Genomic DNA, 14,648 nt, shown 5'->3' with positions numbered 1-14,648 from the left:
GGTTGGTCTCGGCAGTAACTGAAGCTGAGGAATAGATACCTTGGGCATCCATGGCATCATTCTCTTTTTTTGTATGTTTCAAATTTCCCAAATAAAAAGTTTAAACAAACGAGAAACCAGCAGAGGAACATTTGAAACATGCTGATGTGTCCACACCACGCTGAGTGCCTCTGAATTAACTCGTCATGGGTGAGATAGAGCAGCAACGCTTTTCCTAAAATCTCCCCAAGGGTTTTTCATGTGTATCCAGGATTAAGAAGAACAAATCAAGCACCAAGCAAGATGCATGGTGTGATGTCGTTTATGCTTTAAACATGCATTCGAAGGTATGTTCACACGGGCATTTTCAAAATGTGCAAGTTTCATTCCAAACAGTTCTGCCACAGTGGGTTAATGTGGGAGATTTTAATTTTCTAATTGTTACTGTTTCTATTGTGTTGTCTGGAACTTTTTAAAGTGTGTGTTGCAGTCACGAATTTTAAAAAGCAAATATTTACACCTGAGAAAATCTGTTCGAAAATCAAATGGGGTACACAGCAAGGTAGTGAGCTTCCCGTCCCAGGGGGCATTCTAGCAGGAGCTGGAGGAACACAGTGCAGAGGCGCTGTTGGCAGGGGGACTCCTGTGAGACTGTGATGGGGGAGGTAACCAGTCATCTCTGAAACTCAGGGCTCACCTTAAGACTCGGGGATGGGAATGCCTCTCTGCAAACATCTCCGGGAAACCAAGGGCCCATGTGGCCTGTGGGATTCTGCGTCCTGTGGCTCCAAGGGGGCCCTGCTGCTCTGAACTCTCACCCAACATGGTCAGGCCTGGGGCTGAGGTCGAGTCAAAGCCACGTGTCTATTCCTGCACTGCTGCCCAGCTGCGGGCACTGCTGGGAGGCAGTGGGAGGGACAACGTGGGGCCCCTGCCAGCTGTGCCGACCAGGACTCTCTTCCTTCTCCTGCCCCTGCAGGGCAGCCATGGAGCGACTCTGGATGCCCCTTCTGTTGGTGGCCTCTTGTGTCTCTACCGTCCACAGCTCACTGGAGGAGGAGTCCGATTTTTCCAGCATCAACATAACCAAGCCCTTGCACATCCTAGAGGAAGGCAACCTGATGGTGTTAACGCCTGCAGGCTTGGCTCAGATGTTGAACCAGACTCGCTTCCTCATGGTGCTCTTCCGTGAGTGTCTCTCTCGGGTGGGGAGTGATGAGTGGGCTGAGGCCCGCCTCCCTGCCCCCTGTGAATATGTAACGTCACCCCCAAATTCCAGATGAGAATACGGAGGCTCAGAGAGGTTAAGCAAATTGCAAGCTATACCATGATGTCGCTTTAGCCTTAGGTTTGTGTATGGCTTCTCTGTCCCATTGAAGGAAAGGAGTCAGAATCCTTTAAGTGTGGCTGAAATCCACAAGGAAGCTAGACCAGAGCAGCCAACAATAGGCCAGAGCCTGCTGGTGATGCTGGACAGGAGGTGATGAAGGCAGTGAGGGCGATAAAGCAGGGGGCGGAGAAGCAGTGATCTGTGAGGGAGGTGTCTGCTGATGGGGAGTTTAATGAAAATGATTGTTTGCATTTGGGTTCCATCATGGGAGCATGTGTGACCACTGGCAGGTGCAGACTGTACCCAGGTGTCCCAGGGCCTGGCCTTCTGGGCTGTGCTGGACAAAGCACAGCAGGTGTTCCTGCACGAGAGGGAATAAATGGTCCCTGCCCTGGCTTGGTCCACCTGCTGCAGGTGTGGGGCAGCCATCTCACAAGGTTCTCTGAGGGGAGAAAGGCCAACCAGAATGCCTTTTAGTGCCCCGCTGTTTAGGCCGGAAAGGCCTCTCCCACTGCCAAGATCGTATGCCTGTTCTCAAAGGCTGTTTCCAGAAAAGAGAATGCCTCCCGCTCCTCCCTTCCCACTTGCACCCCACCGTGAAAAGCAAGGAGACCAGAACATCAGATCTCTTTCCTGAGAGTGTCACGTCCTTCTGATGCCCCCTTCCCTGAGGAGTGGGCTCAGAAAGGGTCAGGGAGCGTCGTAACCACCCCCCTCCCCCCAATACACACACCTGGCTTTCCTTCTGTGCCAGAGTCCCATGCAACTGCAGGGCCCCACTTTGGCCTGTTAGCTCCAGAACATTCCACCAGATGGCACTCCTGAAGCCTCTCTCATTCTCCATCTTTCCCCTTCTCCCCCAGTTTCTATTTATAGAAATTTTATAATAGTAATGGGTTTTGTACTGACCACATGCTAAGTGTTCTGTGTGTACAGTGGAGGTCAGGGGATCAGGAACTCTGTGTCCGGAATGAATGGGTTCAAATTCTACCATAGCTCCCACTGTCATACGGCCTTGGGCAAGTAGTTAATTTTGTTGTGCCTCACTTTTCCAACCTATAAAATTGAAAAGATAATAATAATACCTATCCCGAGGCCGGCGCCGTGGCTCAATAGGCATTTAATCCTCTGCCTTGTGGCGCCGGCACACCGGGTTCTAGTCCCGGTCGGGGTGCCGGATTCTGTCCTGGTTGCCCCTCTTCCAGGCCAGCTCTCTGCTATGGCCCGGGAGTACAGAGGAGGATGGCCCAGATGCTTGGGCCCTGCACCCCATGGGAGACCAGGAGAAGCACCTGGCTCCTGGCTTCAGATCAGTGCAGTGCGCCGGCCGCAGCGTGCCAGCTGCGGCGGCCATTGGAGGGTGAACCAATGGCAAAAAGGAAGACCTTTCTCTCTGTCTCTCTCTCTCTCTGTCCACTCTGCCTGTCAAAAAAAAAAAATAAATAAATAAAAATTAAAAAAATACCTATCCCGTGGAGTCACTGGGAGATGTAAATGACTTGAAACATACGAAGCTCTTAAAAATTAATAAGCATTATATAACTGAGGCTCAATAAATTTCATTTTTTGAAAGATTTTATTTATTTGAGAGGCAGAGTTAGAATCAATGACAGGGGGAGAAACAGAGAGAGAAGTCTTCTGTTTGTTGCTTCACTCCTCAAATGGCCAAAATGGCTGGAGCTGTGCTGATCTGAAGCCAGGAGCCAGGAGCTTCTTCTGGTCTCCCACATGGGGGCAGGGGCCCAAGTGCTTGGACCATCTTCCACTGCTTTCCCAGGTCATAGCCAGGAGCTGGATCAGAAGAGGAGTAGCTGGGACTAGAACCGGTGCCCATATGGGATGCTGGTGCCTCGGGTGGAGGACTAACGTTACTGTACCACAGCACCAGCCCCAATAAATTTCATTTTGTGGGTAGGTGTTTGGTATAGTAGTTGAGGTGCTGGTTGCGACACCTGTATCTCATGTTGGTAGGCCCAGGTTCAGGTCCCGGGTCTGTTACTGATTCCAGCTTCCCGCTAATACACTCCCTGGGAAGCAGCCGGTGATGGCTCAAGTACTTGAGTTCCTCCACCCACCTGAGTTCCCAGCTCCTGGCTTTGGCCTGGCCTGGTCCTGGTTGTTGCAGGCATTTGGAGATTGAACCAGCAGCTAGAAGCTCTCTCTCTTTCTCTCTGACCTTCTGCTTTTCAAACAAATAAACTAAAATCTTTGAAATCTCTCATTTCACTCTGGCAGCTCCATGAAGTAGCTGCTATTATTTTTCCCATGTGAAAATGGAGATTAGAGTGATTAAGTTGAATTGTTTCCAGTGTCAGTGACCCAAAATACCCCAAATACCCTGATGTTGTCTCCCGAATGGTCTGCTTTCATGATGTTTTGTTGCATCCCCACATCTCATTTATTCATTGGCAACTGAGCACACGGCCCAGGAGCTAAACAGGTCAGATAAAGAAGTAACCTAAGGAGATGGGGGTAGGGTGGGGCTGGGCAGAGTTTCTCCCAAGTTGTGTCTCCACACTGCCTCTTTCAGATAACCCATCCTCAAAGCAGTCCAGGAACTTGGCTGAGGAGCTGGGCAAAGCTGTGGACATCATGGGCAAAGGCAAAAACGGGGTTGGCTTTGGCAAAGTGGACATCACCGTAGAGAAGGAGCTTCAGCAGGAGTTTGGTGTTAAGAAGGGGCCGTCCCTGAAGCTGTTTTTTGAGGGCAACAGGTTGGAGCCCATCTGCTGTAAAGGTAAGGGTGCCTGTGCACCATGTTTATCTCAAGTTCATGTCAAACCAGCATGGCAGCCAGAAGGTAAAGCGGGGAGGTTCTGCTCCACTTGGCCTCACGGGGACCCAGGCTCCTTCCTGCTGTGGCCGCACTCATCTCTAGGGTCATTTCGTGAGCTACTTGTCCTTTTCTTGGTCTCTGGCCAGTAGCTGGCATGAGAAGGCTGAAGTTTGCCATGGGTGACATTCATGGATTTGACCTGACCTGAAGTGGTAACCATCACTTCTACCCAAGTGCAAGAAGGGCCGAAAAAGATGATTTCACTTTGTGTCCATAGGAGAATTTTGGTGAACACGTAGATGCTTCTACCACAGCTTGCATCTCAGCTAATGGGGCCCAGAGAAACCAAGAGGTGGGAGGCTGGGGTCCGTGGCTTCTACATCCACCAGCTCCTCCCCCAGTCTTCTACTTTAAAATGATGTTGACAGAGTCCCAGGACAGAGAAGTACCAGTTAGCCAGAAGGAAGGCTGGGTTGGCATGAGGTGTCTACCAGACGCTTTAACTTCTATCATTCATTTATTCAACACCCAATTATTGAAAACCTATGTCCTGTCGAGCTTTGTCTTAATATCGAGACTTGGAGAATTATATGTCTTAGTGTAGCATACAGCAGATCCTAATTTTGGATGGATGGATGAGTGTAATAAAACTGATAGACACGGAAGGGAACAGCACGGCCTCTACAGTGCTAGTAGAATGTTCCCATCATATATGTGTTGAATGATTTTCGGGACACTGAGGCTGTGGATCATGGGGTCTGGCATGTGTCTGGCTTCCAACAATCCAGGTTGAGGATCGTTGCAGGGACAAGTGGGCTTGGGGATGCCACCACAAGCAGGAATGACAGGTTATGCCTTGTGGTTTTCAGAGTGTACACAAGGTGGCATAGTAGATGCAGGCTCATCTTGCCTAGGACATGCTGGGAAAGAAATGTACAGCGCTTACATAAGAGACAGAGTGAGTTGTGGCTCCCAGCAGGCTGAGGGCAGGCTGAGAGGAGGAAGGGCAGCAGCAGCAGTGAGGGAAGTGCCAGAGACTGCTGCTTCCCATGGGCCCTTTGAATCCAGGCAAGGAGCCCTCTGTGATGTGCCAGCACGGGGGGAGGGCTGCAAATGGGAGAAGCCCAAAGCCACTTCACCCACATGCAGTCTGCTCAGGAAGCAGCTCTGCTCCTGGCTTGCTTCCCTCCTGCAGGGCAGATCCCAGCTGACTCAAATCAGGGCCAGGGGCTGACCTCACTTCCATTCCTGGGCCCTCTGAGGGGGCTACTGGAATGGCAACCAACCCTTCTGGATCTAAATCCTCAGTCTCTGCTGGAGGAACAACTGCTCCCTCTTGCTGACCCTCAGTTTCTTCATCTGTAAAATGGGGATGGTGGACACAGCCACCTCCCAGGGTTGCTGGGATGATGCAAGAGTGTTTGCGAGGTGCGGGGCCTGACCTGTACCTGCAGCACTGACTATGTCGCAGGCACTGTACTGGGCCTTTGTAAAACCAGTTCAGCACTCAGTTCACTGCATACTTCTTCAGACAGAGAAACTGAGGGACAGAAAAGTGGAGCAGCTTCCTCCAAGCTCCCCAGCTAATAGGTGGTAGAGTCAGCAACATTTTCTGTAGAGGGCCGCATGGTGAACATATTTTGGCCTAATGGGAGAGACGATAATTGTCACAACTACTTAATACTATTGATGCATTGTGAAAGAAGCCATATGCCAACACATGGGCATGGCAGTGTTCAATAAAACTTTATTCATAACATCAAACATAGGGCCAGATTTGGCCTACCAGCTACAGTTTGTTGAACCTTGCTCTACATTATGGTATAGTCTCAGTAAATGACAGATGTGTATATTGTGAGTACCAGACTCTAATCTAAGGCCTGGAACAATCAGGTTCTTAGCTTTTACATTTGAATGGGATGGAATTTCAAGGGTCTGCCACAGAAGGCATGGAGCCAGGAGCTGACTCCCTTTTCCACTGGGCTTGCCCATCCCCCCTTTTCCTCAGTGAGGCAGTGGGGTGCTGGGATGGAGTCTGGGTTGGGACACAGGATGCCTGGATTTTAGGAGAAGCTCTGGCTACAGGAATTTGAGCAAGCCTTTCAGACCCCAGCTGCCAATTTCCTATTTTCAAATCAGGAGTCTGAGCTAAGATAGGAGACAGTGCTTCAATATCTGCTATGACTTTTATGGAAAGGCAGGTGAGATTTACCCTTGCTGGGTCAAAGCTCCAAGTCCGCAGTCACCTCTAATCTCCAAGGATTGCTGGTGGGAGACTTGGCCTTGACCACTTCCCTGGAGGGAGGAGACTCACGTTGCCTCCAGCGCCTCTATTAATGATGCATTCACAGCTTGTGCTTGGAAATATTCAGCAGAGTGCTGGCCCCAGTCAATGATTGACCCAGCATTCATACCTCAGTTGTCACCGTGTCCTCTGGCTCAGAGCCAGTACCAGAGGAGGCACAGTGCCCAAGGAGGGCAGTGCCCACGCTGCAAGTTCCTGTATTAAAGTGTTTGACAAGTTCACAGCTACCTCAGACCAGTAGGGTGCAGAGGGGCCCAGGCAAGTCACATATTCCATAGAGGATGGCCCAAGATCAAGTTCCTTAGTGATTCATGTACTGCATTCATTCATCCTACAGCGATTTCTTGAACACCTAGTATGTGACAGGAATTATAGGAGCTATGGGGCACACATGGAATGCACTAGAAAAAATAATCATAATAATTTCAGAAAGTGGTAGACTCAGCAAGGAAGCAGAATGTGTCTGTCATAAGACCAAGAATGATTGGACAGTTAGGGGGTTGTGGAGAAAACCAAACTGAGACAGGGATAAGCAGCCACACTGAGAGATCAGAGGCAAGGGACGGGCGGGTGGAGGGGCCTGGCCAGGGCCAGAGCCTGGTGTGCGAGGAGATGACTCAAGGGAGGACAAGGCTGGAGGGTGAGGGTGACACAAAGTGAGGTTGGCATAAGGACTCTGAAGACCTGAAATTTCAACTCCTCTGGAGGGCTTTTGGTCACTTTTTAAATTTATTTTAAATATATTTTCAGAGTTTTTAAAGCAATTCTTTCTAGGGCGCTTACAGCATAATTTTGCCAAAAAAACTTCCTATGTTTTTTTTTTCATATGTGCTCATTTTTTCCTGAAGGATGAGTAGGACCACTGTGGAAACAAAAGCTAGCAAACTTGAGGGCTGAAACCTCAGAGGGAGGGGTAATGGCAGGGAATGGAGCAAAGGTCTGAGGGTGGCTCAGCCCCACCTCCCCACCCCCCATCCCTTGAAGCCACCACATCATCCTCATGGGAACTTCTGTTGACCTGATGCAGTCGTGGCTCTTAAAATGGCCTTTTCTGTTGAACGTGGCACCTGTTGAACGTGTCATATTCCGTTCCGCCGCGCATACAGCATGCCCCTAGGGACCCACGCCAGAGTTCCTTCCCAGTATCTCCAAACTGGAAACAAAGCAATGCCCATCAGCAGGGAACAGATCAGTGGCTTGTGGGATGGCACACAGTGGGACACTGCACAGCCATGGACATGGACCACCGAGTGTGTGGCAGCAAGGATGGATCCCTTGAACAAAGCAAAGCCCGCCCCAAAGGCACACACTGTGTGAAGTCCAGGCACAGGCAGGCTCACGCATGCCTTTTGAAGCTAGAATAGTGATTACCCTCGAGTGGAGGAGGGAGGGGACTGCCAAGGGGGCACACAGGGACTCCTGCAGGGCTGCTGGTGCTCTAAATCTTGATCTCAGTGGCAGTACACGAGTGTTCATTTGGGAAAAATCATCAAACTGTGCATTGTAATGCGTGTACCTTTCTATGTAGCAGTGCACTTACTTGGAAATACAAAGACGCTGAAAGTCAAGTCCTCTGCAGTTGATTTAGCACTCCAGAGTGCATCCATCAAGTCCATGAAGCAGTTTGTCCTGCTTAGGGCCTTTGCCAGGCTGCTTGCTCTGTTGTGAAGCCTTTTCTTTGCCTCTCTGGCCCTGCTTAAGTCCTGTGCATCCTTAAGTTTTCGGATCATACGTGATTTGCCCCAGGGAGACCTCCTTGACTTCACAGGCTCTTAGAGCTTTCCTTCTGGACACTTCCTCTGGGTGTGATCTTACACCGGTGTGTGAGTTACTCGGTGACTACCCTCTAACAGAATGAGAGCTTCACAACAGTGGCAAGGCATTTGATTCCCCTCACCATCATAACCCCAAGACCACGTGTGGCACTGGATACATAACAGGCACACAGTCCTCAGTGTTTGTCAAATGACTGAATGAGAGAAGGAATGAAGAGTGAGAGAGTGAAAAGCTCTGTGGATAAAGACCAAAGCTCCTTGCAACAAACACTGCTTTATCTCAATAACTCACTTAAAATGTTCCATTCTATCCTATAGCAGACATTAATAAAAATACTATTTTGAATTACTCTGTCATGTGAAACTGATTATCTTAGGATAGCACATGGCCATCTGTATATAGCCTTGTGTGCATTGCAGTGCACTGTTATATTTTCCCAGACATGGTGTACGTGTCCTAATTTGGGAGATGAAGACTTCTGAGTACTTGGAACCTCCTATAGGATAGCTGAGAAATGGAAGTCAGGATTCTATGACCTTAGAGGACATTTGAGTCTCAGCTGAGGGACTGGAGGCACAGAGGGAGCATGAAATTTTCCCAAGGTTGCAAAGCTAGCTGGTATTATTTATTTTTATTTATGTATTTTGAATAATGCATCTTTCCATCACCTTGGAGGGTGCATGACAAAAAGAGGCTGGAATATTTCCTCCTAGATCCGACCTCTAGGTTCATTTGTTGGCTCACTACAAGTTGAATTTTGGTTTCTTCACCTGCAAAATGCAGAGAGTAGGCTATCTGTCCTATAGGATTGTTGTGAAGACTTAACACTTGCAAAACACTCAGCAGAGGGTCTGGCCTTTAGTACCCAGGGTCAGTTAGCTGCTGTTAATGTCCACACCTTGGAACTTGAGGGAAAAGGGAATGGAGGAACTGAGCTTGATCCTCAAGAACAGGAGCTCAAGACAAGGTGCTTCTGTGCTTCTATTCATGAAACTTGGCACAGACAGACTTTGCTCCAGTTCAGCAGGAAACGTCTTTGGGATCCATTTCACTGTATCTCTCTCCAGGAGTGGTTGAATCAACTGCCTTGGTCGTTTGGTTGAGAAGACAGATAAGCCAGAAAGCATTTTTGTTCAACAACAGCCAGCAGGTGGCAGATTTTGTGAGCTCCAGACCCTTGGTTATCATCGGCTTCTTTCAGGTACTGGGGTCAGGAGGCGGGAGGAAGCTTTTGGACTGCTGAGAAGTACTGGGCTTGAGAGGAGGTGTAGGGAAAAAGACTTCCCCATGGGGCTTTCCCATACCCACCCAGTAATTTGGTTTTCTTGGAGAGCCCCACAGTTGAAATGGAAACTGAAGTGATAGGAGAAGCTATCTAGAAAGATGGACAGAAATAAAGAGAGAAGAGGGAGGGCGTTTGGTACAGCAGTTAAGATGTTGCTTGGAACACCTGTATTATCCCATCTCAGACCACCTAGGGTTGAGTTCTGGCTGTATTTCTGATTCCAGATCTGTGCTAATGCATACCCTGGGGGACAGAAGATGATGGCTCAAGTACTTGGGGACCCTGACTCACATGAGAGACTCACATTGAGTTCCATACTCCTAGCTGGGATCTGTCACAGCCCTAGCTGTTGCAAGCATGTGGAGAGCAAACCAATGAATGAAAGAGCGTTCTCTCTCTCTCTCTCTCGCCTTTCAAATAAATAAAAATAAGAAATGGAGAGAAGGAAGAGGAGACTGATACATTGATTTAATTGATTTTAATAGTATGACTAATCTCTCTGAGGATCTGTTTAGAACATCACAGAATAAATGATGTCTCACTTTCTAGATTGAGAGTCACTGCTTCCTGTGATTCTGACAGCCACTAGCCACACTTGGACTGTGCTACTCTCTCTTCCTAGTAGCTTGCCAAGCATACCTGTATATTAAAACCAATGACATAAGCCGGCACCATGGCTCACTAGGCTAATCCTCCGCCTTGCGGCGCCGGCACACCGGGTTCTAGTCCCGGTCGGGGTGCCGGATTCTGTCCCGGTTGCCCCTCTTCCAGGCCAGCTCTCTGCTGTGGCCAGGGAGTGCAGTGGAGGATGGCCTAAGTACTTGGGCCCTGCACCCCATGGGAGACCAGGATAAGTACCTGGCTCCTGCCATCAGATCAGCGCAGCGCACCGGCCGCAGCGGCCATTGGAGGGTGAACCAACGGCAAAGAAAGACCTTTCTCTCTGTCTCTCTTTCACTATCCACTCTGCCTGTCAAAACAACAACAACAACAAAAAACCAATGACACTTGATAAAACATGCACCCATTTGAAAATACCCCAACTCTCATCATAGGTGCAACAGGCAAGGTGTTTGGGGAAGGATATAAAAAACCTAGGTATGTAGTGAATTGTCTAATGATAGCTCTTTATTGATTTCATTTTGTGTATTTGCAAATTACTTTTAGAAAAAAATTCTCATGTATTTAATTCATTTAGTGTAAACTGATGACACTTCTTTCCTCAGTGAAAACCAGAACTTTGACATCATATTTCCACATGGTGGGAGTATGTGGCCCCCATTTCTTTCTTATTTATTATATTTATTTATTTATTTGAGAGGCTGAGAGACAATTAGAGACAGCTCCCATCTGCTGGCTCACTACCCAAATGCCCACAGTAGCTGAGACTGGGCTGGGGCTAACAGCAGGATGTGGGAACTCAATGCAGGTCTTCCACATGGGTGGCAGGAACTCAATTACGGGAGCCATCCCCACCTTATCCCAGCATCTGCATTAGCAGGAACCAAGAGTCAGGAGCCTGAGCCAGGAATCAAACCCAGGGACTCAGGTGTGAGACAAAACCATCTTAAGTGGTGTCTTAACTGTTAGGCCAAACTCCTGCCTGCTCTGCCCCATTGTCCCCCTTCTTTGAGAGTATTTTTAGTCCCAATTTTCTTTCAAGCTAAAGGATGAAGGCTGAAACTATAGCCATATCTTAATACAATGTTCACATTTAGTTACCTGTGGTCAAATCAATCCCCTCTTCTGAAGGCAGTTAAGGAATAAATGCTAAAAACGCCCATTCTCCAAATTAGAACAACCTATACTCTGATCATCAGAAAAAGCCAAGCTTATCAATTTTCTCCATTAATTTCAGAGGATTTGCCTTTATGGCTTTAGTCACAGTCAGAGAAGAGTTGTGGGTATGAAATATCCATGTTTGAAGATTTAGCTTACCCAGCAAAACCTCAGAACTTGGAAAGTGAAGAGAGACTGATTGGCCCCCATTTCCATCTTTCCATTTTTTTTTTTTTCTTGGTTTTTGGTTTTCTACACAACTCTACCAAACATCTTGTCCCAAACAGGACTTGGAAGAAGAGGTAGCAGAGCTGTTCTACGATGTGATCAAAGACTTCCCAGAGCTGACTTTCGGGGTGATAAAAATCAAGAATGCCCTTGGGCGCTTCCACGTCACCCTGGACAGTGTCCTGGTGTTCAAAAAGGTAGCATTTCGTGTCTGTTGTAGGGAGGGAACATCTGGTTCAATGTAGGGGAAAATGCAGGGGCTTTGGGTGCAAAGTTCCCTCTCCTGTGAGCTAAGTGGCTTTAGGCTATAGTGCTGGCGTCTGAAATCAGTGTCCTGGTGTTTCTCTGGCTCTTTAAGCCACTGCCATTCTCCTTTCCTTAACCAGTGATTGTCACTCGTCAAGGCTCCTGGCCCCATGTTTCCCCATCCTGCCCTGCACCAGCAGTCACCATCTAGACACTGTGACTTATAGATACCCATGTCCAGAGACCTCTCCACTCTCCACTCCTTGGGGCCCAGCACCAGATGTCTTAGTGTGGCGAAGCTGAAGTCATGATCTCCTCTCCAAGGCCCCTTATGTGTTTTCTCTGTCTTAGTAAATTGTGCCACCACCTGTCCCATCCAGTTAAGCAAGCAGAAAATTCAGGCATCAGTATAATTCTTACCTCTTCCCTATTGATACTAGCCAATCAGTCACACCAGTCCTATTGATTTCTCCTTGTATCTACTACTACGTTCTGGATCAAGTGACTTTCATCTCCCATAGGTGATCCTACTGATCCGCTCTTGTCCTCTACAAAGCCAGCCTTCTGAATCTCACTGACCATAGCTGAGCATCACTTCTCCCCTTCTCTCTGAATCTTGCTAAGGGCCTCCTCAACACTCAAACCCTTAATGAGGCCCCTGGGGCCTTTCAGGTCTCAGTTCATGGAGTACCACCTTTTTTTTTTTTTTTTTTTTTTTTTTGATAGGCAGAGTGGACAGTGAGAGAGAGAGACAGAGAGAAAGGTCTTCCTTTGCCGTTGGTTCACCCTCCAATGGCTGCCGCGACTGGCGCGCTGCGGCTGGCACACCGTGCTGATCCGATGGCAGGAGCCAGGTACTTCTCCTGGTCTCCCATGGGGCACAGGGCCCAAGTACTCGGGCCATCCTCCACTGCACTCTCTGGCCACAGCAGAGAGCTGGCCTGGAAGAGGGGCCACCGGGACAGAATCTGGCGCCCCGACTGGTACTAGAACCCGGTGTGCTGGCTCCGCAAGGCGGAGGATTAGCCTAGTGAGCCGCAGCACCGGCCAATGGAGTACCACCTTTCCTTCCCTCTTTGGGATATAGACCTGAGCTGTCCAGTATGGCAGCATTAGTCACATGTGACTGGAGACTAGAGACTGTACTACTTGACATCACAGATTTGTAGATTATTTCCTTCATCACAGAAAATTCTGTTGCATGGTACCACTCTGGATCTGGTGATCTGGTCTTGGAACATGCCTGCCTTCTCCTCCGCACAAAGCCAAACATTTACAATAGCCATACTACTCACAGAGAATGCAGAGAGAGGTTAGGTTCCTCACACAAGGCCACACGTGAGGCAGGTGGAATGACGCCCAGGTGTGCCTGACTTTCAGAGAAGGTTCTGAGTCACTTTTTGTTTTTCTTGGACCCATGGAAATCATTGAAAGGTCTTAAGCAATAAAACAATCTGACTTGGATTTTCAAATGGGCCTGCATAGAGTCCAGAAATAGAGCCAAATAGAAATGGAAATTTAGTATATGAGAAAGATGGTAGTTTAGATGAGTGGAGAAAATATGTGTTACTGAGTGAGTAGCGTTGAGACAATTGTGTAGCCACGTGGAAGAAAACCTGAAGCCGGATCCATACGTCTTCCTTTACGCCAAATTAAATTCCAAGTAAAATTTTAGAATTTCTGCTGAATAAACCCCATCGCAAAATCAAAATCTCAATAGCAGACTTGAAAAACATATTGAGAGAGGTTTTGTGCCTTCCAGTGGGTAGGACTGCAAGTACTAGAGTCATTGCCTTGGTTGCAGTCCTGGCTAACCTTGGGCAAGTTACTTCACTAAGATAAGTTTATTTGAAAAATGAAGAAAATAATAGTATAAAGCTCAGTGAGACGTGGTGAGGCATAAACAAACCCGTGCATAGAACATGCCTAGAACCGTGGTGTAACAAAGCTCTTCAGTTAAAACTATTACTAGATCATTGTTGGGTATTTATCCAGAGAACAACTGGGGCTAGGAAGTGTTGAAGCAAGAAAATGCAAAAAGGACATGATCATATTTGGGCTCTAACACTGTCACTCTGACTGACATGAGGAGTGTGGACTGGAAGGGGGCAAGGGCAGAGGTTGGAAGGCCATAGAAGATCCCGACAGGAGTTCAGGTTTGTGCCAGGGTGGGCTTAGTAGAAATGAAGTGCAGGAGATGGAAGAGGAAATAGGTGATGGTCGCTTGTTTCTCTTTCCCCACCGACTTTGATCCTGTGCACAGAGAATTATATCATTCCTGTACTAGTTCAGTTCCTCCTGAGAGGCCATTGGCAAGCAAGACTAGAAATGTAAAATATATCTTAGGAAGAATGCCTCAGCAGTAAAACAGGAATCCAGGGGAGAACTTGAGAGCCACCAGAGCCTGATGAAGGTCAGACTCTTTGGAAGGAAGGCAGGTTGGTGGGGGTGGCTTTGACTGCAATGGAGTTCTAAGAAACTTATTCAAGTCCCCACTTCCCAAGCATGGACTCCCCTGAATACCACCCTGAGCCATTGACTGACAGCTCGGGCCCAGCACAAATATTTTTGAGGGATTTCAGACACAACAGTTTAGGCTGACAGTCAGTTGTACTCCTTGTGATTGTAGATCTAGATTTTCATACCCATATTCCACCCATAGGTTAATCTGTCCAGCTGTTTGTATTTATTAAGTACTTGGGTTATGGATTACACCTGCCACCATTCCTCAGCGTTATCCTTTTATCCAGTGGGAAAATTGCTATGCATATTTGTTAAGTGCTTGTATAATGGAAGCTACCTCCCTCCAGTTTTTCTCTTCTTATGTCCAAGGGGAAAGTCGTGAACCGCCAAGAGCTTATTAATGATAGTACCAACAAATATGACCTCAATCAAGTCATCAAACAGCACCTTACAGATTTGGTGATTGAATACAACACGGAGG

The 14,648-nt window shown here is 48.0% G+C and overlaps 1 protein-coding gene across 6 annotated transcripts in view; it reads left to right on the top strand.

The window, feature by feature from the left end:
- The window catches only part of PDILT (protein disulfide isomerase like, testis expressed), a 57,158-nt gene that overhangs the window by 30,925 nt on the left and 11,585 nt on the right, over nucleotides 1–14,648 (top strand). Inside the window, exons 2-6 of one of the 6 annotated variants that reach the window (XM_017342475.4) lie at nucleotides 959–1,167; nucleotides 3,840–4,046; nucleotides 9,234–9,367; nucleotides 11,518–11,655; nucleotides 14,537–14,647. In XM_017342475.4, coding sequence (XP_017197964.1) covers nucleotides 966–1,167; nucleotides 3,840–4,046; nucleotides 9,234–9,367; nucleotides 11,518–11,655; nucleotides 14,537–14,647 — 792 coding nt within the window. In that variant the 5' untranslated portion in view covers nucleotides 959–965. Of the gene's footprint in view, nucleotides 1–958; nucleotides 1,168–3,727; nucleotides 3,750–3,839; nucleotides 4,047–9,233; nucleotides 9,368–11,517; nucleotides 11,656–14,536; nucleotide 14,648 lie in introns of those variants that run through there. The other 5 variants (XM_089321784.1, XM_017342477.4, XM_089321783.1 and 2 more) reach the window with 5 other exon arrangements.

Source organism: Oryctolagus cuniculus, chromosome 19, assembly GCF_051225735.1.
Source record: "Oryctolagus cuniculus isolate XC-2025 breed Fujian yellow rabbit chromosome 19, ASM5122573v1, whole genome shotgun sequence".
NCBI lineage: Eukaryota > Metazoa > Chordata > Mammalia > Lagomorpha > Leporidae > Oryctolagus > Oryctolagus cuniculus.
This window is presented reverse-complemented; position numbering and strand designations above follow the sequence as displayed.